This window comes from Perissodus microlepis, chromosome 18, assembly GCF_051167445.1.
Source record: "Perissodus microlepis isolate ML-2025 ecotype Zambia chromosome 18, ASM5116744v1, whole genome shotgun sequence".
Lineage (NCBI taxonomy): Eukaryota > Metazoa > Chordata > Actinopteri > Cichliformes > Cichlidae > Perissodus > Perissodus microlepis.
The window spans coordinates 23,020,652-23,047,209 of record NC_140478.1 but is presented as its reverse complement, the minus strand read 5'-3'; the positions used below and the strand labels follow the sequence as shown (position 1 = coordinate 23,047,209).

Here is a 26,558-nt window from a genome sequence, read left to right as displayed (position 1 = left end):
CATTATGACTATGTCACTGTTGGTGCGTTATCAAGTGCACTGTTAAAAAAAAAAAAAGGTTACTTGAGATGAATTTTTAATACTTTTTATTGGCTTATAAATGTATTTTACAGTATGCACAAATCTATTTTGAATTGTAAATGCTAATGGAACGATTGCACCTTCCATACGCTGCAGTATTTATACACTATTCTTTGACACATTCTCTTAGTTGCTTCCTTCTTACACCACAAGTGTTTGGCCATAGGGTGAAAATACTGACTGCAAGAAAAAACTATTTACATCAAATGTTAACTCATGACCATGATTTCCTGGACGGCTGTCAATAGCCAGAAAAGGCCAGCAGCCAGTTAATCAAGTTGCCCAACATGTTGTTTGTGTGGGGTCTTTGTTCGTTTTGTTTTTTAAATTAAACATACTCTGGGCCATTTGGGGTAATGATTATATTAAACCCTGGTGCCAAATTACATTAGAAAAAATAAAGTAGCATCAAAAAGCAGCATGCTACTTCAACTGAGCTTGTATTAATGTCTCTTGTGATAATAAAAATATATTTAACAGTCCAAAAACAGACAAAGGTGTAGTCAACTGTAACCATTTACTGCAATTCATTTTCATGTTTGTCAGCAATCCGTATAGTGAGAAGTATGTTGACAGCTGTTGAATACAATGCATCCTGTATACAAACAGTACAATAGTATGAAAAAAAACTTTGATCTAGAACATCACCTTACTAAAAGCTTGTCTACTTTTTCCCCACAGGAAGCGAAACAAAGCTGTCCCTACTGCTAGTTAGGGTTTAGTGGGCTCACCTCTGCAGATGAGATATTTCCTTACTGAGGTCATCCAGCTCTTTGATACCTGTCGGCTCTGTCGACCCTGTGTAGCCGATACCGTCCTGAGGCGAGAGACATTGAGACAGACGAGTTAGACCGGAGAAAAAAGGTAGGAGAGAAGATATGAGGGTGACTGGAGGGGAGCACAGAAACAGTTGATTAGGACTGGGAAATGGACAGGCGAACGACGAAGAATCTGTTCTAATAGGCGAAGGAGTACAAGGAGGGAAAAGAGGTCAGGGAAGATGTGAGTGATATGCAGTGGGAAAGAGGTGCTCCCCGCTGTTGTGTCTAAAGAAACAAAAGTCAGAGGAAGGAAATACAAACAGCTCACACAGTTAGCGTAGGAGCAAGCCAGCCAGACGATACATAAATTGCACACAAGGCTATTTAAAAGAATTCAATGCAACAGTAAATTGTGGAAGACTGTTCATTGTTAAACAGACCCATGCCATATCAAGAAGCCTAAACAAAAATATTGGGCAATTCGCAAAATTGCTGAAGCAGACCAAGACAACACATAATCTATTTAAGCTTCGTGTTTCACCTGAAATAGGAGACTATCCATGAGAGCTACACAATTGTAGCAGAACAATACAGAAATATAACTGATAGCTGATGGTGTTGGCATCAGCTATTGGTTCATTTCCTATTTATAAAGTTGTTATTGGCCCAGAATTTCAGTGCATTTAAATTAAATTGTGTTTCTTAGAATTTACTGTAATGATGACATTAATCTGATAATATTAATAATAAAAGCATGATTGGTCTGAAAAGCTCAACTGGAGTAACTGATTTGTTTTCCTAACCTTGGCAGTCAAGCTTAAACCCACTTAGTTCAGACAGATTAAATTTTACTTTTACACTCATTGAAAAATAAAAAGCTAACTTCTTGGTAATGGTAATTCATGTTTTTTCCCCCCAGATAAATTTAAATAAAAGGTTACATGCTGGTTTACTTGATTGCCCACTTAACAGTGGCCCCATTTCTCTACTCATATTAAAAATTATTTGTTCTATTATATCCTCTGTAATATAATAGAACGGTATTCTCTTATGCTGCGTTTCCTTGAAGATCAAAAAATGTCAAGCCAGTGATGATGAAAATACAGCAGGTGGCAGCACTTGCACTTTAAATGTTCCCATATTATTGTTCACCTTGTCTTTGGAACAGAGAGAGAGAATATAATAGAACAAGAGCGCCACCTTGTGGCAAAGGCCCAACTACTCACAATGTGCACCTTAAAAAAGAAACCAAGTTCTGGTCTCACAGAAGACAAACCCCACATAGTTCTGTTAGACAGGATAGAAAAGATCCCAACAAGGCAAAAGAATAAAATCTGTAAACAATTAAAAAACAAACAAACAAAAAAACAGTTTTGCATTTGAGGACTAGAAAGCAATAAATAAGAACCACTTAAATAGCATAAGTTATGAAGGTAAACACGCTGACGGTACAGATGCAAATTTTTAATAAGCACTTTGTAAAAAAAAGAAACAAATTGTAATAAACTGGCAAACCGACAGATGAAGAAGTGTTGGAATATGGTATAGGCAGAACTCACAAAGCCCATAGCTGATGATGCAGATCGTTCTGATGGAGGGATCATGTCAGGAGTGAGAGTAGAGGGAGGGTCGATGCCTTTATTGACCTTTTGTTGGATCAAATGCATGGCTAGAGCAAACTGCTCCTCGTTCAGCTTGCCTGTTTGTTTTGTGTCAGCAAGTCCCCTATGGAGGAAGAGGAGAAATTTTTCTCACCCTATTACATACTTCTGAGCAATAATATCAGCAATTTTTACAATACAAATCCCCACTGAGTGGTTACCACGGAAAAATGGTCCATTTTATTCTGGTTAAGTGAGCATCCTTTAAATCATTTTAAAAAAAACACTTCTGTTCCACTTCTCTAGACCAAATGTAGTAATTTGGTTGAACTCAGATTATTTGAACAAAAATTTGAACATTTATATACACTATAATACAGCTTCATACAATATAAACAATTTAAATATTTGCACTGCCTTTTAAAATTTTAACTACACCCTACTCTTGTGTACACAGCATTCGCTTTACTTTATTATTTTCTATTCTTAGGTTTATTTAATTTTTTAGTCATTTGTGTATTTAGTTGTGTGAAGGGAACTTGCAAAGTAAGAATTTCATTGCTCATTGTAACCATTTGTGTTTTGCGGTGTATATGACAATAAACTTCTTGAATCTAATTTTAAGTGGCCACAAGATGGTGCTATATAGCTTTATCTGGGAGAATCCTCCTGACTATGTTTGTATTTTTAAAAATAGAGAAGAAAAAAAATCGATTTCCCCATTCAAATCGATTTTAATTTGAATAATCTGATATTGACTCATTTAAAATTAATTTTTAAATATAAATGTATTTTGCCATAAAAGCCAGAATCTCAGCTAAAAGCTCACAAAAACATTTCAACAATTGCCAAACAGCTAAAACAGCAAATGATTAAAGAGCAGGTAAACGGATTTTGCAAAAAGATGTAAACAAAGCGTCGTTAACCCGACAGTTCGTACATGGACATGTCGGGTGCTGAAAGCCGACATCTGACAGATTCTGAACTGCAGGCTTCGTCACTCTCTGACCAATATACTTCTATACTTTAAGACCAGTTTCCCATTAAAAAAATCTATTTTCCTGCATTATTCACTTGCCTATTACGCACCAGTCTGTTGTATACATTGTTGTCAGCTTCTGATTTTTTCTCTCCCCAAAATAACCTCCGATAGTGATAAAACCTCTGTAACTTTGCTCTGTTTCGCTTCAGCAGCATCAGTCTTTGTACAGGTAATGTCCACATGTTGATTCGTGGGTTTCTTTAGTTTTTGATCTACTGCAGTGTATTTTCAGGGGGGTTATATGCTATAAAAGATCAGGCCAGGAAAATCTCCTTCACATTTTTCTCTGTTTTATCCTCAGTTACTTTGACACAAAGGCATCTGCTGTGATGCTTACACCTCTGACAATGTCTCACAAGTGTCAGTTCTGTTTTCTTTTTTTGTTTGTTTGTTTGTTTTTTACCTCCTTCTTAATTGCACAGAAATAGTCAAATAATTTGGAATGATGCATTTTTAACTGACAATGTTTAGAGAGTTCTTTCGACAGTATACATGCAAGATGAATTATCAGAATTATAATATTTCTGACAGAGTCAAAACTGAATCGAATCAAAACAGGACGAAGTGTAAAAATGTATGAAAATGTTGACATCTTCACCAATTTAACACAATGGCATCAAAAAGAGTTAGGCCTATAACTTTTTGAACAATGAAACAGTTTTTGTGACACCAACACAGTGGATTTTAAATGTACATGTTACGATAAAACCTATCAGAGAGATAGCAACAATTTTAGGACTGGTCAAATCCACAAACTTGTTCTCTCCTAATAAGAAGAAATGCAAATGAAAGCTCAGGAACACCCGAAGTTCATGATGACAGAATTATTTCTATGGTTATGAGAAATGACCCATCATTTTTCATATAACTAAATCAAAAACACTCTCCAGGAGGTACACATACAATCAAACACCTTTATGAATGTGTAAGCAACACAGTGCCCAGTGCAAATGGATAATAACGCAACACAAACTGCAAAAGAGCCCGAATAGTTTCTCAAGGGCAAGAAATTGGATATTCTTTGATGGCCACGTGAGTCACCTGATCTCAACCCAACAGAGTATACTTTTCAGTAACTGAAGACGAAACTTACGGCATAGAGAGCTGCTAACAAGCAGCAACTAAGGGTGGCTGCAGTAAAGGCCTGGCGGAGGTTTTCAATGGAGGAGAGACACTATATGGCAATGCCCATGTGTTCTAGACTTCAGGCAGTCATTAAATGTAAAGGATTTTTATCCTAATAATGATTAATGTAATACTTTTATTGATTCCCTTATGAATGAAAACTGAAAGTCTGCACTTCAACCATATATGAATTATTGTATTTTAAAAGCCACTGTGAGGGTGTAATGAAGAAAATGTAATTTGCTTGTGTTTTCTTACACTGTAGTGCTTTGGGAACATGTTATTCACAACATACAAAAAAACCCCAACAAACAAAATCTCTAAATATGTCTGAGCTGTGGTCTTACCATATCTGTGCGAGCATCGTCTGGGAGAGCGTACAATTCATGAAGAGCTCGATGACATCGCCGCCGTTGACGAGGCCGTCATTGTCAGTGTCCGTGTTCTTGAAAATTTCTTTATATTTCTCTCTGTCAGCCACTGGTACAACCCAGTTCACCGCCGGCTAGAGACAACAGAAGACATTGTGTGATATGAAATGATGAACACAGCATTCAGTATACAACAAACACACAGTTCTTCTTCAGTGCAGACAGGTTTACTTCACGCAACAAGAGGAATTTGTGAATCTGCACAATGAAATGGTTAAAACAGATCAGTAAAAACAAAACAAAAACCCCCCAAAAAAACAGTCCTCAGCTAGATGGAACTGCATTTGTAGGATGCAGGATGCTTTCTCACGGCCCTATCACAAACATTCACACAACTGTATAACATACACAAGACATTAAAACTGTAACTAATCAAGCTAATGAAAAATGCAAAGATGAAATTCATACCTTGCATTTTATTTCTGTCAAAAAACAAACTATTAAAAAACAAAATATACGATAAAGCATTTAAAGAAGCAGAAAGGGCCATGAATTTAAAAAAAAAAAAAAAAAAAAAAAAAAAAAAAGACAGAACAACATAACAACTGATCAAGTGGTCAAGGTACAAAGGTAGTACAAGTATTGCTACTCGTTACTTTCAAGAAAACCTGTTTCTCCAAAATTGAAATCCCTGAAGCTGTATCCTGGTAGAGAGAGGTTGGCCTTTGAACAATGCTCAGAACAATGTGGCAAAACAAGTCTACCCATTTGCAACAAAAGACAGTTAATACATGGCAACCTAGCTTGTTTAAGAGTTAAGAATCTGCCCTTGTGACACGTAGAGAGAACCAAGAAAAAAAAAACAAACAAATGTAGTGATTTTTCCCTCATTACATCAAACGAATAGTCATGTGACCATTCGTTTGATATGCATGGTCATATCTGATATGATCATTTAAAGTGCTTTCCACCAACATCAGCTTCAGAGAGCACTTTATTATGTGCTTCAATTGTATGCACATATCCAATTTAAAATCATCAATTGACACAATATGCTTCTCTTTGGACTGTGGGAGGAAACTGGAGGACTCAAACACTTATGCAGGTAAAGGTACAACATGCAACCTCCGCAAAGACCAACCCTAGGAGGTTCAAACCCAGAAACTTTTTGAAGCAACATCACTGTGCTGTCCATTACATTGATATTATATATTAGGTTTAATCACATGACTCAACGGCCAAAAAGAGGCATTTGCGCATCTTCGACTAATAATACTGTCCACACAAGCAATGTGAGGCAACATACCGGAGAACTGGACTTAAAGGACTGTTTTGGAGAAAGGTTGGCAGCACCGGAGCCAAAGAGAGCAGCAGTGCCGAGGGGAGTAGTGTTGACCAGAGGAGAAGTGCTGCGTAAAGTTTCTTTGAGAAGAGCTGAACCAGTTCCAAGGCCAGACAGAGCAGGCAGCACGGGAACAGCACCTGGAAGTCCAACCCCAGTCTTCTTCCTCTTAGAAGGGGGGATAAGGGAAGCGGGTAAACTAGTGGGGAGCGGCTCCTTCTCCATGGTGCGATACACAAGATGCATAGCCTGTAAAATGGAAAGTATAACCAATTATTACAAATTAAGAAGGGAACCCAGATAATATGTCAGTACGGAATCACAGTTTACCACGGTGAATTCTTCTTTGTCCAAGTGTCCATCTTTGTCCACATCACTTAGGTCCCAAATCTGCACAAACAATGAGTAAGTGCTCAATTTTAACAAACTGTTAAAATTACAGTTATATCAAAAAAAGGCTGCATAGTATTACTTGACATGTAACATCACCTTTCCTAACACATCCAGAGGTAGCTTGGAGTTTATCAAAACAGGCCTGACTTTATCACCAGAGAGGAGGCCATTCACAGGTAACAGACTCTCAAAAATTCCCTCAAACTTTCCCTTTTCATCAGGCTGGGAAATAAAGAAAAACAAACAAACTCAAGTTTAGGTGACAAGCCCATTTTTCTGTGATATCCTCATGACAGTTCTTGAAACCTTATAACATTTTACCTTAATGGCCCACTGTGAATCAGATGCTGTTGTTGAAACAGTTAGTAATGGGCTGCTTGTATCTTTCTATAAGAAAAAAAGAAGAAATAGAGTGAAATGAAATGCATCAACTTATTTTCTAAGACACTAAATAATGAAGTTTTCATATGATCCACAGAAATAATTCCCATAACATTATTGATTAATTCAGTTCTTTGGAGTTATTTATAATTATTATTATTATTTGTAATTATAACTTACAAATTTGGGTGCAGCTAAGTTTTGGTTGAGATTGTGAAGACTTATGTCATTTCCACCCTGCGCAGATGCCACCAGCCTCAAAGCTATGAAGAAACCCTAAAAAAAGAGGAAGAAAGCAGAACAAATCCTGTTTTTTCTGCATGCATCAGCACGACAATACCATCAAATTTACAAAGAAATTCTGCGTTACCCGCTTGTCCAAATAGCCTTTTCTTTCTGAATCTGCCAAATCCCAAATCTAAAATACGTACATAAATAAATGCAAAGGTACAAGATTTTAGTTAGGTCAAATACATGACTGTGTGTTGTGTGTACATGTAGGTGACATTGTTACCCACCTTTCCCAGTGTGCTGTCTGACAGGCCAGACTTCTTAAGAAACTGAGCTGCATCGCCAGCTGATATTTTGCCTGCGTTTCCTGGGTCGAGCTATAAAGAATCATGAGGAAATTACCAGGAGGATACAGAGGATATTAGTGTCTTTAAGAATGGGGTTACATAAAAGATCATACAGAGATGAATGCACAGTAAATGATCTGAAGTGAGGTGGGGAGCAACAGCAAACAACGTAGACCTTACCAGTCTGTAGTAGTTTTCATAAACTGGGTTTCCACTTGATAACTGAAGGAAACAAATTACAAATGAATGTGTATTAAGCATCAAATATACTAAATTAAGTTGCTAGAAAACGAATGGCTAATTTCAATGGCAACAAACTTCCAACATAGTTAGTTCATAAAGTAAAGGCCATCTTTTTTTAGTTGCCACTTAGTCGTGTTTTGTTTTCAACAACACCACACTCTACACTAGCTTCATTACTGTCTTCGCCAGCAGTCGCTTTCCTCATCCTTTAAAGCGTACACTAACTTTGCTATCCTAACCTAGCTAACCCTGTCAACTTAGTTGACAGCGAAAGCTTAATAAAGCGTTCACAGTAGTTTATATTCACCCTATCTTATGAAGACCTAAAGCAGTCAGATCACATAACCGCCGTCGCTGTCAGATGTTAACGCTTTCTAATAAATTTTATTACTTTTCTTGAGCTGTTTGGAGTTGTTACCTGACTCAGAGTCATGAACGCCGCCATGTCTCCTGGTGTCTCGGGAGTGCGCACAGAGTCCTTAAAGGGAGCGGGCGCGAGCGCCTGGGGACCGGCGGGGGACCGCGGTTCCGGTGGGTGTGGACACCGCGCCCTTGTCAGAGCTGCAGAGCAACTGCGCAAATTTGAATCCTATTAAAATGAAATGAGGTTTTCATGCCTGGGATCGTTTGCATGTGTGGTCAGCAGGTGTCCAACTTTACTTGGGACTGCACGGCATTTTTTAACCCCTAGTACCCGGTCCTACAACGTCTTACATTTTCATTGGCTGCAGACAACACGTGGCTCTTACAGGGATGACGTCGCTGCTGCGTCTCTATTAAAATCCCAAAGAACAGTTTTACAGAAATTTAAGACATACACGAGTGGATAAAGCCCATAAATCCAAGCTTTAGTGTCCTTTAAGGTCTCTAATGAATTAGAAAAACATTCAGTTTAATGCAGTCACTGGATTGACGCTAAATAGTTTGTCTTATGTTTTAATTCTTCAGATGTCCCTTAGTCCCACATTCATTTTTTCGAGATGTGGTACACCAAAAATCATACAAAGTAACAGGCAAATTTTATGAAGACTTATGTTACTGTTGTTTTTATAAACACATTTTGTTTTCAGTTTTTAAGTTCACACCAGATAATTTCCATGGCTATTTGTGAACTACATTTCAGAACCCACACACACACATATATATATATATATATCTTTTCTTAGGTGAAGTGTAATTGTAGTTAACCCAAAGACACATGGATTACAGGCCCCCAAATACTAGCGTTTTCTATACTTCTCCAGAATTTTTTCTGGGGAAGATATAATGAAGCAGGCACTAGATATCATTAACATGTATGGTCTCCTTGACATGAAGTGACTTTCACAGTATGAATATTTTATCTATTGCTCTTGGGTGAAACAATAAGGAAAAAAATAGTATGCATTTGACAATCAAGTGTTTTGTTTTTTAAATTTCCAGCATTTTCTGTAAAAAAAAAAAAAAAAAGTATATTTATTCATACCAAGCTTGGATATAAACAGAAACTTCTTAATTGATTGAATTGAATCTTTAGAAGAGTTTTATTCACAGATGGAGGAAATGAAACTTCATTTGACATTCCTTTTTGAAACAGTTGGCGTGGAGTCCACTAATTTACATCTAAACCACAAGCAGTGCTTCTAAACTGAACTCACACACAAAATATCAGTGGACAATAAGGTTATAATCTTTTAATAAAAACTTTGGCATCAATAACATTCTGTCCCATAAAAATAAGACACACACAGGGGCTCACCACCGGTTTGTCCAGACTTTCAAAATATGATGCAGGTCCCATCAATTCATGCCTAATCAATTAATTCAATTCAGAGTGTGGGGACAAAAGAAAAAGACAGTGCTGCATACATAACCAAAAGAAGTCATCATAGTATTGATTTGTCTCTTCACATTTTTTTTTTTTTTTTTTATGGTCACAACTTTTGGTTTATGCTTTGTATGTTCTGTTTCAGAGTTAACGTTGAAATCTGAGTGGCTGATGTTCTTAATTTAATATAATTACTACAGTTTCAGCTCTTTCAAACACCCTAAAAGAAAAAAGAAAAAAAAAAAAAAGGGTATTTGCAAAAAAAGTAGACATGCAGACCACAGACTGCATAGATTAATCTTATATACAGTCTGTGGTCTAGTTTAAGAAAATCTAACAATCTAGCAAACAGCAGGTGACGGTTTATCGTTATTATCTGTTATTACAAAATAAAGAATGTACTTTGAGTGGAAAACCTTAGAATTAATCCAGCAGTTCAGGGTTAACAAGATCAAAATGAAAGACCCCAAGTATGTTACAAACCATTTGCCCCCCCCTTCCAATCTACTGCAAATCACCCTTTAGCTGGGTTGTGTCCAAATCTCAGGGAAAGGATGCACAGCAGCCACAATACCCCTGGGAAATATAGGACAGTTCCTGAGGGAGCACCCCCACCCCCAAAAAAGGGAAAAAACAAAAAACAAAAACAAAAAAACAAACAAAGAAATTCTATGCCAACAACCCTTCAAAGCTCATCTTTAAGCTTTCCTTCTTCTTCATCTGTTTCTGAAAGTGCCTCGTCTGTCTCTTCTTTCGTTTCTTCTTCTTCCTCCTCCTCTTCTTCTTCTTCTTCATCTTCATCATCATCAGCAGCTTCAGTGTCCTGCTCTTTGTTCTTCTCCTCCTCCTCTTTTCGTTTCAGGTCATCTTGCTCCTGTTTCATTTTTCTCTCTGGCTCCTGTAAGGAATCACAAACAACAACAAAAAACCAAGTCTTTTAATCACAGCAGTAGTTCATCAGGGCAGACTTTGTGCTTTGCATGAACAACAAGTTATGAGTTAAAAAGAATAAGGCCAGACCTTTGTCACACCCCATGTCTCCTTTCCAATCTCTTCTGCCTCTTTCACGTCATCTGTGATCAGGAAGTTGTCAAAGATTGTACCAGATTTCACCTGAGGAGGGAGGGGGAAAAACCAAAACTGTTAGACTGTAGCTCAACTGCCGCTACCACATACCTTAAAAGATGAACCGTGTCTCACCTGCCAAAGATCAAGACCCAAAACACCAATGTTGTCAAACTTGTAGATGTTCGAGTCTGGGCTGTATTCAGGATTGTCAATTTCAGGATGCACCCAGGCTCCTTTGTAGTTGGGGTTATCAATCTGCTTGGGCTTCCATTCTCCCTGAAATACAGGAAGTTAAAAAGGGTTATCAGTAATGCAATTTAAAAGCATTTTAAGTATTTTATATATTAATATTAAAGTATTTTGGTGATCAATTTCTAGCCTACTTTGTACTCTGGGTTGGGGATCATGGGTGGCTCCCACTCTCCGTCCATATCCTCATCCCAGTCTTCAGGCTTTTTAGCATCAGGATCTGGAATATTCTCTGGCTTGTCCCAGTCCTAGAGAAAAACACAAAATACTGAGGTTAAAATAAACAACACTTTGCGCAGAGCAAAGTAAGAGGTGGTAGAATGACTGTACTGAGTTTACTCACCTCAGGCTTTGTGTCACTAGGATCATCAATCTTGGCACGGTCATCCCAATCCTCTGGCTTCTTGGCTTCAGGGTCCTTAATTTTCTTAGGAGGCAGAAAGTCCCAATCATCCTCCAGACTCCCAGATTCCACCTTCTCATTATCGATTTTTACTTCATAGGTTTGATCTGGATTCAGGATTAGTGTGTACAGGTGGGTCAGCTCATCATCCTAGAAAGAAAAAGCAAAACAAACAAAAAAAAAGAAAGAAAAAAAGCAGGGTTTAGACTAAAGCCTTTGGTGCAGAAGCAGGTTTCCATTTAAAAATATGGACTTCAAAACACAAGAATTACCTTGCATTTAATCTCTTTCTTAATGAGATGATTCTTGCCTTTGTAATTAAAAATGACATGAACTTTCTTGGTGCTGTAGCCACAAATGTCAGGGCCTAGGGGAAAGGAATAAAATTAATTATTACACGTATCAAATCCAGTGACAGCTGGAAGCACTGTAAATCACACAGGTCATTATTACTTACCAAACATAATGTAGTAAGAGGATTCTCCATGCATTTCAGTCTGCTCCAAGTCCGCAGGAAAGACCTTCACGTAGCCACCACCACAGTCGATTTTCTGCTCATGCTTGACTGTAAACTGGATGACCAAAGGCTTACCCTCATTGCTGAAAGAATCAAAACGGGCAGAGGCCGCATAGAAACGTGCATCCTGGCTTGTCTGCAGACCTGAAAATGAAAGTATCAAACCAAAACTAAATATATCTTGTTCAGCTTTAAACAAAAATAAAGAAGTAGGAAGCATAATGGAAATCAGACATGAGGGCACTTTGTAGGGGCTATTTGAGACATTACTACTGCTTATTATGATCAAATGACTCATTTTCACTTCTATAATAGAAATATTTATTTATTTATTCTTAAACAGGAACACATTAAATGTCAAGTGCCTCGCTGTCTTTTGGACAACAGTAAATGCTATTTTGATCAAAAGAAAACTTTGTAATGAAGATTTACATTAGAAAGTCCGAACATATACCTTTGTCTTTCTCTGCATCGCCATAGAAGTCGCCAGCCGTGAGTTTCCACTCTCCGTAGTCTGACTTGTGCTTGGAGTTCACCCAGCGACTTCTCCATTCATCTGTTCAGAAAACAACCAGTAAGTTTGCTGAGGATTAACACTCCCGCGCCAATAGAGCATGGTACGTCATAAAAATCGTCTCACAATTTCCCAGTAATTGTAGATGCGACGACAAATTGTCAATGTCGAAATTTAGTTTCACTAACTGCAACTTGGACGACGATTATTAACTGATATCGATATTACGTCTGCTCCCGTCGACCTTAAAGAATGTTGCCAATTATCAATGCACTTTCGGTTATTTAACGGAAAAAGGTGGTATTTTTGAGAGGACTCACAGTCTAGACAACAATTTTTGTGACACAACGATGTCTGAAAGTCAAGCTAACAGGCAGTGAAGTGCTAACCTTGCAAAGTTATAAAAATTCTCTGCACAACTTACCACCATCCAGAAACTCTTCCCGAAAGTAAACCTTCGCATGTACACAGTACACTGCTAATATTACTGCAATTACTCCTAAGACTTGCATTTTCCCCATTTTCAGCTCAACTTTCAGCAGCTCTGCAGGAGCGTCGCCGGGCAGGACAGCAAAAAGACTGTGCAGGAGGAAGAGAGGGGAATATTTTAGAGTTGCTCCAGCGAACAGATGTCTACCCGCTATTGGACAAACAGACGGTGTGGCTGGACCAATCACAGTAGACCACGAAACATATGTCCTGTCCGTAGCCTGGTCCAAGATCAGTTGTTGTTTGAGTTATGTCGGTCGTGTTGGTGCGGGAACCACCCTGTAGAGGGTGGTAATAACAAATAAAGAGTGTAAAGTAATGACTATCCTGTGAATGTTTATTTATCTGACGTGTTTCAAGAGGACGGTCAGCAATACGACTACAAGAAGTCCCCCCAAACTATGAAAAACGCTTTGAGAAAGTGTTTTACGTTTACTGTGAATATTAACATTTATAACGTGTGGTAACGGTTGGGCTCGTGACACCTCGTTTCAACTGTTGCGATAACAGCAGGTATCAGTAACGGCTCATAACGACTGCAGGACTTGGAAGTGACTTCCACGATTGTAAAACGGGAAACAAAATACTATTTTTTTTACTTAAAACAAAACTGGCACAAACATGTGCCCAACAGAAAGCTACCATTTATCGGATGACCAAGTTTTGGTAAGGGCAGAATATATATATATCAAAGGTTAGAATTATATAAGTAAGATATGACCTCGATAACAAGTCTCCAACTTGTAATAAATAATCCAGTTAGCTCGTTCAGATGGCAGTAAAGCTAAAAGACTAAAGAAAGAAGAACTTTTTATTAATTATATTATCCTCAGTGCCACTTTGACTGAAACACAGTTCTGTTTTACTGATACAATTTTAATTAATACTTTGCTCAGCCCTAGACCATCACACTACCACCACCAAGTGTGCGTGATTTTCCTTTAATGGTGCTACATTAGTTTTATGTCAGATGTAATTAGACACAAACCTTCAGAAAAAATATGTACTATGTATTTTACAAGAGTTTTGTGGCTCTTCAGGATGTTTTTTTCTGTTTGTTTCGTTTGGTTTTTTGTTTGGTAAATGTGAGACAAGCCTTTGTGTTCTTGTGGTCAGCGGTGGTTTTTTTTCATTGAAACTCTTCCATAGGTGCCATTTTTGTTCAGTCTCTTTGTTATTATTGACCCTGACCCTACCTGAAGCAAGTGAGGTCTTGAACTAATTTGCTGTGCCCACCACTCCTTGAAAGGTTCCCCACTGTTCTCCATTTGTGGATAATGAATCTCACTAAAGTTAAGAAAAAAAAAAACAACTTAAAAATGGCGTTGTAACCCTTTTCAGACTGACAGATGTCAGTGATATCTTGCTTTTTTGATATCTTTTAGCCAAATTCACTTTATTCTATTGTATATAGTACTTTATTGTTGTTGTATAGTATGTTATTCTAGGTTATCTTATCCTATTCTGTTGTGTTTTTCTTAACTTATACTGCTCTTAAACTTAAACGTACTCTCTGCTGTGACCAAAAAGTTTCCCACGTGTGGGACTAAAAATGGTTTATCTTATCTTATCTTATCTTATCTTATCTTATCTTTGTCAGACAGATTCTTTTCAAGTGGTTTTTGATTCAAATGGTCTGACAGTAAGCAGGCCTGGGAGGGACTAGTGAAATTGACCTAAGCTTTCCACAAAATGAAGTTTGGATAGCTTTTTCTATTAATAAATTATACAATAATTTAAAAACTGCTTTGTATATTTACACGGGTTATCTTTGTCTAATATTAAAATTCTTTGATGGCCTGAAACATGAAAATGTGACAAATATGCAAAAAAGAGGAAGAGGCAAATACTGTATTCTACTTTGGAGTTAGTTGGTTATTCATTTTCATAACATTTCATTAATTCTTTTTCCTCCAGGCAGAATAAGTCAAAGAGTCACTGAGTTTTTCAAACATCAAGGAGGCGAGTCCTCCTGCCAAACAATACGATGGAAGAAGTATATACAAACGAGGCTGGATGTCAGGTAAATTGATAATGGCTTTAATGAAACCTTACTGACATCAACCACTTTTGTTGTCGGAGCAGTTAAAATTACTACAATTAACATCTATTGTATTTCTTAGGCCAAATATAAGGAGGCAAGAGAAGAGCGAAAAAAGCTCCTCACCCCTGCACACAAGTATATCATTGACATCTTGGCTGAGAGACTGGCCCTATCGCCAACAGATGTAGAGGAGTTTATTTTAGATTCGTCTTCTGTGAGTTTTTCCCATATACTTTGACAAACTATGTTCAAAATTCTATCCGGATATACTTTTATTGCACTGGCAGTGTATTTAGGATGATTGATATACTGAAAAAAGAAGCCACTGTCAATCACTTTTCTGATGGTATTGCATGGCAGCAATCAGAGATTACTTTTCTGTGTTTATAATTCGATCAATTTTGATCCCAACACCACTGGCTGTATCCCCAAATAATACCAAAGCCTGCACCGTGTTTTACAGGTTGTGGACACTCACCGTTGTACCGCTCTCCTGATTGCCGTAGATACTAACAACAGTTTTAATCATTTCATATTTATCATTCATCACTCTGTAAAACCTATTGCCACTGATTTTCAGAGCAGTTTTTGTGTAATTTTGCATACCTCAGCCTTTTCTTCCCTGTTTCCTTTAATTAAGAATAGCTTCTTGACAGCCATCCTTCTACTGATCCCATTTCTGTTGAGGCTTCAGTGAAAAATAGATAGATTAACTGAAGGACCAAGTTTTCAGTTAATAGTTCACTGAGAATCAAATAGGTGGTGCAAAAAAATATTGTATCCTTGTCAAACCTTGTCCAAAAATTATGTGTTTTTGGACAGGCTGATAATAACAAAACGTACAATTTTAAATCGGTTCTTTAAGTCGTCTAAGTCGTCTATTATGTATAGACACAATCCTGGTTCATCCACTGAGTTAAGTCTTTTACCCTTTAGTGATTCATAGGTCAGGGATCAACAAACAAAGAAATAGTTTCTCGGAGAATGGTCTGATGCAAGGACTTGACTAGAAAAGACAGTCAATGTCAACAGAAAAGCTTCGAAAAGACTTTCAGAAAGTCTGGAGAACTATTGCTCAAGGCAACCTTAAAAGAATACATGAACATTTGGCTCCTTAGAAGCAAAATATCAAAAGCAAAAAATATCATAATCAGAAGTGTATATTTTGGCTGCTGCTAGTACAACTGGAACAAGCAAAAGTCAAAACATCTCATACATTTCACATGTTATATTGTCTATGTTGATATGGCAATTGTGGTTTAAACACATCTGATATTATACAGTTACACATTTTTCAGTTCACAATTTTTTGTCTTTCTTTTTCTTTCTTTATCATGAATAGCTGGCTGCTTTTGATCATTTTTTTGCCAAAGGAGGTTGCAAAACCATTTCCTTTGTGTATCAAGAGTCTGCAGTGCCAGGACCAGGTTGGAATAAATCTCGACTCCAGTATTTGACTGTCACATGTTATCCTGCTTATTTTTTATTTCATACTAAGTAATACTGACCACTAATTTAAAACAAACTAGGATTATAGTATTTTACTTTTCTGATTTTCAAGGCCAGTTATAATTGGAGTTTTTACCAAGTTCACGTGATAATTAATGATTTTATCCCTGTGCTGGTGAAATATCCCAGTTTTAGCAGAAAGAATTAAGATCTGTTTTATGTGTCATTTTCATTTTTTAATTTTCTTCCAAAATTATTTCTATTTTATTGCAGAGTGTGGTCGCTCATATCCTGGTGCTGCAAAAGGAGAAAAAACACTGAGGCTGTTTATGCCCGATTTGTCCCAAATATCCCTGACAGGTATTTGCTGCTACTTTATACGGACAAGAGAGGACATAGCTGTGGATTCTGAAAACGTACATGAGGTAAGAGGGTACTGAATTTGTATGGTGGTTTGTTTCTATAACTATTATATAATTAAAATATCCATATACAGTATCTCACAAAAGTGAGTACACCCTTCACATTTTTGTAAATATTTTATTGTATCTTTTCATGGGACAACATTAATGATATGACGCTTTGATACAATGTAAAGTACTCGGTGTACAGCTTGTATAAGAGTATACATTTGCTGTCACCTCAAAATAACTCAACATACAACCATTAATGTCTAAACCGCTGGCAACTAAAGTGAGTACACCCCTCGGTGAAAATGTCCAAATTGTGCCCAAAGTGTCAATATTTTGTGTGGCCTTCATTATTTTCCAACACTGCTTTAACTCTGTTGGGAATGGAGATCACTAGAGCTTCACAGGGTGCCACTGAAATCCTCTTCCACCCCTCCATGATGACATCATGATGACATCATGGAGATGGGTGGATGTTATCATGTTAGAATACTGTCCTGTGGCTCAGTTTCTGAAGGGAGGGGATCATGTTCTGCTTCAGTATGTTGCAGTACATGCTGGCATTCATGGTTCCTTCAATTAGCTGTAGCTCCTCTGTGCAAGCAGCACTCATGCAGCTCCAAACAGTGACATCCCACCACCATGCTTGACTGTAGGCAAGACACACTTGTGTTTGTACTCCTCACCTGGTTGCCGCCACACATCCTTGACACCATATGAACAAAATAAGTTTGTCTTGGTCTCATCAGATCACAATTACTGACTAATTGTCCTTAGTCTGCTTGTTTTCAGCAAACTGTTTGCGGGCTTTCTTGTTGTAGTACCAGAGTCAGCTTGTAGTCAGTTTTAATCAGTTTTGGGTTGCTTTTAATCTTCTTTACTTTGTTAGTTTTCTTTATTGTCTATTATATTGTCTGTTTTATTCACGTTCAATATTTACTGATTTATTTGATTTTTTTTTCATTCATTCATTTATTTTACTGTTAATTAATTTTCTTTGTCTGTTTAATGTATGGTTTTTAACTTTTATTACTGTTTTTTTACTGGGAAGCACTTTGGTCAACCATGTTGTTTTTAAAGTGCTTTATCAATAAAGTTGGATTGAACACCAAATTCAACACACCTTCCGATTTGCACCTGAGACCTTGTAACACTAACGAGTCACATGACACTAGGAAGGGAAAATGGCAAATTGGGCACAATTTGGACATTTTCACTTAAGGGTGTATTCACTTTTGTTGCCAGAGGTTTAGACAATAATGACTGTGTGTTGATTTAAAGGGGACAGGAAATTTACACTGTTGTACAAGCTGTACACTGACTACTTTACGTTGTATCAAAGTGTCATATCTTCAATGCTGTCCCATGAAAAGATATAACAAAATATTTAAAGAAATGTGAGCGGTGTGCTCACTTTTGTGAGATACTGTCTAATAATATTATGATTTATGTTTTTATTTAGATTTTACACATTGTCCAAACCATTCCAGAATCGGAATGGTATAAAAAAAAACAAATATTTTTTTTATATACATTTAAACAAAATGCACAATTTTTGCCATATAAAATCGTTATAAAATCATATCTAACAACCTAACAACCATATATATAATATAGATATATGGTTTTATAACCATTCCAGTTCTAAAAAGGTTGGGACAGTGTGTAAAATGTAAATTAAACAGAAATCATAATCTCCTTAGTTTCATAAGGCCATACTTTATTCACAATAGAACATATAAAACATATCAAATAAAAGTCCCACTTACTTCCAAGTGCATGTCAGAATTTTCTTTATATGCTGAAAGAAAATGGTTTATCTGTGAAAAAAAAAATCCCATTTAAACACACAATGTTTAACTGTTTTAAATTCAGAGGACAGCAGTATGGTAAAGTTTTCATTGGACATACAGACATGATTTAGGATCTGGGTTGGAAATTATTTTTAAAAAGCTAATTGTGCATTTTATATGTCTTTGTGTTCACTGCTCAGAAAAATAAAGGGAACACTTTTACAAAACATTGTAATTCCAAGTCAGTCACACTTCTGTGAAATCAAACTGTCCACTTAGGAAGCAACATTTACTGACAATCAATTTCACATGCTGTTGTAGAAATGGAATAAACAGGTGGAAATTATAGGCAATTAGCAAGACATCCCCAATAAAGGAGTGGTTCTGCAGGTGATGACCACAGACCCAACAGCAGGACCGCTATCTCCACCTTTGTGCATGAAGGAGCACGAGTAGCACTGCTAGAGCCCTAAAAAATTACCTCCAGCAAGCCACAAATGTGCATGTGTCTGCTCAAAGCTTTGGGGGGGCCGTACAGCCCTCCATGTGTTCGCCTGACTGCCATTAGGTAGCGAGATGAGAACCTCAGACCCCTTGTGAGACCATATGCCGGTTTCTCCTAATGCAAGACAATGCTAGACCTCATGTGGATGTCAGCAGTTCCTGCAAGATGAAGGCACTGATGCTATGGACTGGCCCGCCCGTTACCCAGACCTGAATCCAATTGAGCACATCTGGGACATCATGTCTCGCTCCATCTACCACAGAATGTCCAGGAGCTGGCGGATGCTTTAGTCCAGGTCTAGGAAGAGCTTCCCGAGGAGACCATCCGCCACCTCATCAGGAGCATGCGCAGGCGTTGTAAGGAGATCATACACGGACGTGGAGGCCACACACACACTACTGAGCCTCATTTTGACTTGTTTTAAGGACATTACATCAAAGTTGGATCAGCCTGTTGTGTGTTTTTCCACTTTAATGTTGAGCGTGATCCAGACCTCCATGGGTTGTGAAATTTGATTTCCATTGATAATTTTTGTGTGATTTTTGAGCACATTCAACTACTAAAAAACAAAGTATTTAATAAGAATATTTCATTCATTCAGATCTGGGATGTCTTATTTTTGTGTTCCTTTTATTTTTTGAGCAGTTTATGTAAGATAAGATAAGGCTTTATTGATCCCATGGCGGAGAAATTCTTGCGTCCACATAATAATTCTTGTGTTCACATAATAAACATCACATAATAAACTTGTTACTTTTCAGCATTCCCTGTATTAGTTTAGGAAAAAGCTAATATGGTCTAACCCTCCTTCCTTAACATATTTTTAAATCTTGAGGTCACATTTGACATCCAACCGTTTCACTAACATTATAAAACAATCTGACGTCCACACCTATTTACAATGTAACTGTACAGCTGTTAGAAAATAAATCTGTTTAAAATACTTTGATTTGTATCACAGATGTTTTGGCTTTGGTTTTTATGACGTTATGGGTGACTTGTCTCCATACTTTGTAGGAGATCTTTTTTTCAGTAGTTGATGCCAGAGACGGCCTCCTGAAAGGAATAAGGAACACTTACAACTTTCTACTGCCTGCTCTCGATGCACCACAAAACTGGGGCACTATAGAGTCCAGACATGGAGTAAAATGTAAAGAGAACTTAATGTACACAATAAAACGCTGTCTTGACTCCTTAGAAGGTAAAAAAATGTTTCTTCAGAACAACATACTGTAGCTAAATGACTGGTTTCAATAATTTAATAATTTTGTACTTTGTTATGTTTGTCCTGCAGAAATCCATATAAGCAACAAGTACATTGTTCATCTGACTACATTCACACATATTGACTTCTCTAAACTGGCCAGCCTAAATGATATGAAAACTGCAGCTGCCAACTGTGAGATGGTCCATCAACTGGAAAAAAATCTTTTGCAGTGGTGCAAGGAAATTGAGCAGGTTTGTTAAATCATTAAAACGCACAAGTGAAGTGCAGCCTATGAACCAATGGCTTCAAGGAATACAGTTTACTGGCCAGAGATGATGACTTCATAAATGAATGGTATATATTTTGTTAGTATGAGAGAAAGGAAATGAAAGAAGAGACTGAAAAGGAAAAAAAGGAAAAGAAAAACTTGCTGTAGCGGCTTGCTGTAGAGTACTGACTGAATTAATGTAACCCTTTCGGTGTACATCAGGTCCTCATAGAGAGTGATCAGCTGAGAAAAGGAGCTGATTCAGAAGGGCCACTGAGTGACTTAGAGCACTGGAAAGGAATGTCTAAAAGGTTCAACTCTATCATCACTCACATCAAAAGCCAAAAGTGCAAGACAGTGGTGATGGTGCTCCATATTAGCAGATCCAAAACTGTAAAGGTACTCATTCTCAGTGTCAGTCACACTATTATAGTATTTTTTTTATGTCCACTGTTTAATGTAAGATAATACTTGGCAGTATAATGTATGTACTGGTATACTGTAACAACATTATTTGTTGCACGATATAATTTTTTTAATTACCACACCTCTGATATACCTCTGATATACCTATTTCTAATCTTGTTCACGTGTGTCCAAAAATGCAAAGTCAGTCGCTCACTTCAAACATATGCTCAATGAATAAAACTCTTTCAATAAAAACCTTGTGTTCTAAAATCAGCAAAGGGAAACATTTTATTGTAGGTTGGTGTCAGACAGCTCCTCCACACATAACAATGAAACAACAATGAACAGTGAAAGTGAGGCAAACACTAATAGGTGTTTTTCCTCACTAAAATGATTACAGCGTCTGGGCACCGAGCAGCCTCAATAGCCTGGAAAGGTGCTAACCGCTAGGCTAACTAGCAACAAGATGCCTTCCCTCTCCACAGATGACTACCACAGCCTCCTGCAGAAGATTGCAGTACTGGAGACAAAAATTCATCGCTTAGAAGTAAACGTGGAGGTAAATGGACTGTGTGGAAATGAAACAACCTTGCCTTTGATTCAAAACAATGGCGATGAGCAAGCTAGTACACAGCTAAGGAGCACAGATAACATGACCAAGAAAGTAGACTTTGTGCACTATTATGAATCCTCAAGCGATAATCCCCCCTTGGACTGTCTTGGTGCAAAACCAAGACATAAATCATGTCTCCTAGAAGAGGGAGGACGTATCACAGGCAGGGCACAGCGAGCTGAAATCTCTGAAACCGACTGGCCTTCACTTCCTACGAGACAGAGAAGCTCTTCTACCCCTGTATACGAGAGGAAACAGGACTGGACAACCGTGAATAGGAAGGTTAACAACAAACCTCCAAAACAACTGAATGTGAAACTGCACAACAGATTTGCTCCACTATCAAAGGACCCTGGATCTATATCGGACAACCATCCATCTAAAAGTAGCAAAGTAAGGTCTGAAAATCTGTTGAAAAGTAAAAGGCCACAGGGAAAGCTAAAGGCTAGGCCTGAAACTCTGATTGTGGGTGACTCTGCCGTAAAGGATGTACAAAGGATGTGCTGTAAGAACACTAAAGTCCTCTGCTTTCCTAACGATATGGTCAACAACCTGAAGGAGAGAATTCTCCAAATTGCAGATGAATATCCAACTGTGACAAACATTGTTCTGCATACAGGGTCAAACGATGTGTCCAAACAACAGTCGGAGGTTCTGAAACGGGACTTTACTGGATTATTAAATACTGTAAACTCTCTGAATGCAGCTGTATTCATCAGTGGACCTGTACCGCCGGTCAGAGGAGGAGACGAGAGATTCAGCAGGTTGTTTACACTGAATAAATGGCTTGTATCAGCATGTGCTGACCACTCAGTGCATTTTATCAACAACTTTAATATTTTTTGGGAACGCAGGCATCTGTTTAAAGCAAATGGATTTAATTTTAACAAGTCAGGGGTGAAACTGTTCACCTCCAACTTGTTTTATTCCATACGCCATCCATCTGTGCTTGGTGCCAAGGCTGAGATAAACGAGGAGTTATCTCATAAAGAGGAACAAACAGTACTCCAAGAACAGACAAAGCCCAGCAGAAACCTTGAGGAGGAGCTCCATCTGCCCCCACCCGGGAAAAGCCTCAGAAAGGAGAGACATCTGAGGCAAGAAGAGGGGTCCCTATTTGCCTCTAACTCTCTCAACAACACCAACGACCAGGACCAGGACCAGGGACCACGATCTTCCCCAGTCCCCCAAACCCCTGACAGGCCATCACCCCCATCACCCTCCTCCCCCTCCCTTTCTCCCTCCTCCCCACACCTGAAATTCACTGAGGAGATGATGGAGCGAGTCAATGCTGGGCTCAGATCTACCCCCCGGCCCAATCCCTTTTTGTCCCCCATAAACCCCCCACCAGAGCAGCCAAAGGTTCGCCATCGAGCCCCACCCTCAACAGAGCAATCGAGGTCACATTGCCCAGCCTCGCCCCCCTTAGTTCCTCCTTACCACCTTCATGCTCTGTCTCCGCAGTCTGATGTGTGATGTGTGGAGGGTCCGGGCTGCGTGGATTATGGCAGTGGTGACTTTTCCCAGAAGAAGCTGGGACCCTGTTTACTAGAAGGTTTTAAAATCTCTGTACTTTTAGGTGACAGAAGGAGACATGTGGCCTGGTCAAAACACAGAGAGCTGCACTCTAAAAGATCTTTAAATATAGTAAACATACCTTGTGTGCCACAGACTGCTCCCAAACACGAGGGGACAAGTAATGCCTCTAAAACACTTAAGTTGGCTTTATTAAACGTTAGATCTTTAGCTGGGAAAACATTTTTAATTAATGATTTAATCACTGAGCACAGCCTTGATTTTATGTTTTTAACTGAAACTTGGTTGGACCAAATTAATAGTGGAGCTGTTCTCATCGAGACGACCCCTCCTAACTACAGTTTTATCAGTGAGGCCAGGGTGAGCAGGAGAGGAGGAGGGGTTGCTGTCTTATTTAATGAATCATTTCAATGTAAGCAGCTATCTCCTGGAAGTTTTCAGTCTTTTGAATATGTGGCTTTACAGCTGAAGGCCCCATCCAAAGTTGTGTTTCTTAGTGTTTACAGGCCTCCCAAATACTGCACAGACTTTTTTTAATGACCTCAGTGAACTGCTCTCTGTGATCTGTGTTGATTTCGACTGTGTAATTATTGTTGGGGATTTTAACATCCATGTGGACAACCCTCAGGACAAAGGGACTAAAGACCTGAGTAACACTCTGGGCAACTTTGGGCTGACTCAGCATGTAACAGAGGCCACACATAATAGAGGACACACTCTTGACCTACTGATCTCCAAGGGCCTGAGCATTTCAAACATTACTGTGTCTGATGTGGGCCTGTCTGATCATTACTGTGTTTTCTTTGAAAGTAAAATCTCAGCCCACACAAATATATCAACAGCAGTGATCACAAAACGGTGTATAACTGAACACAGTAGTGAGATCTTTAACCAGGTCTTCCCATTAACACCTGACCTGTCCAGAGGTTCAGTCAATGAGCTCGTCAATAGCTTCAATGCTAAAATGTTAAATGTAATGGACACTATTGCTCCCATTAAGGTGAAGGTTATCTCTGGAAGGAAGAAGTCTCCATGGAGAAACTCCACACTAGTGAAAAATGAAAAAAGAGAGTGTAGGAAAGCTGAGCGCAGATGGAGAAAAACAAACCTCCAGGTTCATTATGACATCTATAAAGAGAAACTTCACAATTATAATATACAACTGAGGAGTGCAAGGAGGTCCTACTTCTCTGACATCATCACCAAAAACAGCCATAATGCTCGGGTCTTATTTTCTACAGTTGACAGGCTAACAAACCCTCCTGTGCCAGTGGCAGCTGAACTTCATTCAACCATGGCCTGCAATGACTTTGCCAAATTCTTCACAGAAAAAATCCAAAAGATTAGATAAGCAATTGGTACATCAACAGCTGATCCAGAATATGTACTGTGTCCACCGAAAAACTGTTTAAACACCATGAAACAGTTTCACCCTGTTAACAGCAAAGACCTGGAGGACATCTTAGGTCAACTGAACTCCTCCTCTTGCTGTTTAGATGTCCTGCCAACAAGTTTCTTCAAAAAGGTCTCAAAGACTTTAGAGTCAGACCTGTTACAGATCGTCAACTTTTCTTTAATGTCAGGTGTGTTTCCGGAACCACTAAAAACTGCTGTAATAAAACCTATACTGAAAAAGGACAATCTTGACAAGACACAAATGAACAACTACAGGCCGATCTCAAATCTCCCATTTTTAAGTAAGATCATTGAAAAAGCAGTTTCTCAACAGCTCAATTACTTTTTAAAACAGAATAACTGCTATGATGCCTTCCAGTCAGGTTTTAGACAGAACCACAGCACTGAAACCGCTCCGACCAAAGTGTTCAATGACATATGTCTGAACACAGACAGTGGAAAAATGTCAGTCTTAGTTTTACTGGATCTCAGTGCAGCATTTGATACAGTTGACCACAACATATTACTCAAACGACTGGAGAACTGGGCAGGTCTTTCAGGAACTGTACTAAACTGGTTCAAAACATACTTAGAAAACAGGAAATACTTTGTATCAATAGGTAACTTCACATCTGAGCAGACAAGTATCACATGTGGAGTTCCCCAAGGTTCCATCTTGGGACCCCTTCTGTTTAACATTTACATGCTCCCACTGGCACAGATTATAAAGAACAACAAAATAAACTATCACAGCTATGCAGATGACACACAAATATATATCACAATGTCACCAGGAGACCGAAGCCCTGTACAGGCTCTTGGTAAATGCATTGAGGAAATTAATGACTGGTTGTGCCACAATTTTCTCCAGCTAAACAAAAACAAAACTGAAGTAATAGTCTTTGGCGCCAAAGAAAAACGATTACAGGTCACCAGAGAACTTCAATCTATACACCTAAAAACCACAAACCAGGCGAGAAATTTGGGTGTAGTGATGGATGCAGACCTAAACTTAGAAAAACACATTAAGACAATAACAAAATCAGCTTACTATCACCTCAAGAATATATCAAGGATAAAAGATCTGATGTCTCAACAGGACCTGGAAAAACTAGTCCATGCATTCATCTTTAGCAGGCTGGATTACTGTAACAGCATCTTTACAGGTCTACCTAAAAAATCAGTCAGACAACTACAGCTCATTCAGAACTCTGCTGCTCGAGTCCTCACTAAGACCAAAAAAGTGGACCACATCAGTCCAGCTCTGAGGTCTTTACACTGGCTGCCTGTCCGTCAGAGGATAGACTTTAAAGTTCTGATGCTGGTCTATAAAGCTCTGAATGGTTTAGGACCAAAATACATCAGTGACCTCCTGACCCAGTATGAACCTTCCAGGTCCCTCAGGTCATCTGGATCCGGTCTTTTATCAGTTCCCAGAGTCAGAACCAGACACGGAGAAGCTGCATTCAGCTTTTATGCTCCATATATCTGGAACAAACTCCCAGAAAGCCTCAGATCAGCTGAAATACTCAGTTTATTTAAATCCAGGTTGAAGACTCACCTGTTCTCAGCTGCATTTGAATAAAGCACCAAATCCACACTTTTAAGCTTAAATTTCAAAACGTACATTTTAACTACTGATTTTATCTATTGTTCTGATTTTATCTGTTTTGATTTTATATACTGTTTTGTTTGTTTGTTTGTTAATTAGTTAGTTAGTTTGTCTGCTTGTTTTAATCAATTTTAAATCATGCTTTTTATTTGTTTTTGTTTCTAATGTCTCTGTAAAGCACTTTGAATCACCTTGTTGTTGAATTGTGCTATACAAATAAACTTGCCTTGCCTTGCCTTGCCTAAAAAAATAATTTGTGCTACACAGTTTTTAGTATTTTAGTATTTAGTTATTATTCTGTTTTTATGATGCCATTAGACCCACTTATACAATAATAACTTTGGTATAACAAT

At 38.2% G+C, this 26,558-nt stretch overlaps 3 protein-coding genes and 1 pseudogene across 8 annotated transcripts in view; 2 read left to right on the top strand and 2 right to left on the bottom strand.

Annotated features, from left to right (window-relative positions):
* Positions 1-8,573, bottom strand: part of LOC146367895 (epidermal growth factor receptor substrate 15-like 1) — a 21,623-nt gene extending 13,050 nt beyond the window's left edge. For 3 of the 5 annotated variants that reach the window (XR_014797612.1, XM_084912555.1, XM_084912557.1), the window contains exons 1-12: positions 8,337-8,573; positions 7,856-7,897; positions 7,616-7,705; positions 7,468-7,515; positions 7,278-7,373; positions 7,038-7,103; positions 6,813-6,938; positions 6,654-6,713; positions 6,288-6,572; positions 4,958-5,115; positions 2,402-2,567; positions 813-898 (exon numbers count right to left, since the gene is read on the bottom strand). Coding sequence is in view for 4 of the 5 variants with exons in the window: in XM_084912555.1 (XP_084768681.1) it covers positions 813-898; positions 2,402-2,567; positions 4,958-5,115; positions 6,288-6,572; positions 6,654-6,713; positions 6,813-6,938; positions 7,038-7,103; positions 7,278-7,373; positions 7,468-7,515; positions 7,616-7,705; positions 7,856-7,897; positions 8,337-8,363 (1,250 nt within the window). In the remaining variant the exon portion in view is untranslated. The remainder of the gene's footprint in view (positions 1-812; positions 899-2,401; positions 2,568-4,957; positions 5,116-6,287; positions 6,573-6,653; positions 6,714-6,812; positions 6,939-7,037; positions 7,104-7,277; positions 7,374-7,467; positions 7,516-7,615; positions 7,706-7,855; positions 7,898-8,336) is intronic. The other 2 variants (XM_084912556.1, XM_084912558.1) reach the window with 2 other exon arrangements.
* Positions 8,574-9,422: 849 nt separating this feature from the next.
* calr3b (calreticulin 3b) lies at positions 9,423-13,070 on the bottom strand. Its single transcript, XM_084912008.1, has 9 exons — positions 12,901-13,070; positions 12,417-12,518; positions 11,903-12,106; positions 11,718-11,812; positions 11,386-11,595; positions 11,177-11,290; positions 10,926-11,069; positions 10,746-10,838; positions 9,423-10,623 (listed from the first exon to the last, which is right to left on the bottom strand). The coding sequence occupies exons 1-9, from the start codon at positions 12,995-12,997 to the stop codon at positions 10,411-10,413; spliced, it is 1,272 nt and encodes a 423-aa protein (XP_084768134.1). The 5' UTR covers positions 12,998-13,070; the 3' UTR covers positions 9,423-10,410.
* A 73-nt stretch (positions 13,071-13,143) lies between these two features.
* Positions 13,144-26,558, top strand: part of LOC146367892 (dynein axonemal heavy chain 8-like) — a 42,512-nt pseudogene continuing 29,097 nt past the window's right edge. Inside the window, exons 1-8 of the transcript XR_014797554.1 lie at positions 13,144-13,631; positions 14,883-14,988; positions 15,089-15,223; positions 16,352-16,436; positions 16,732-16,883; positions 20,184-20,367; positions 20,461-20,624; positions 20,864-21,040. The product of XR_014797554.1 is annotated as a dynein axonemal heavy chain 8-like (transcript). The remainder of the gene's footprint in view (positions 13,632-14,882; positions 14,989-15,088; positions 15,224-16,351; positions 16,437-16,731; positions 16,884-20,183; positions 20,368-20,460; positions 20,625-20,863; positions 21,041-26,558) is intronic.
* Positions 21,108-26,303, top strand: LOC146367893 (uncharacterized). Its single transcript, XM_084912007.1, has one exon. The coding sequence runs from the start codon at positions 21,516-21,518 to the stop codon at positions 23,136-23,138; it is 1,623 nt and encodes a 540-aa protein (XP_084768133.1). The 5' UTR covers positions 21,108-21,515; the 3' UTR covers positions 23,139-26,303.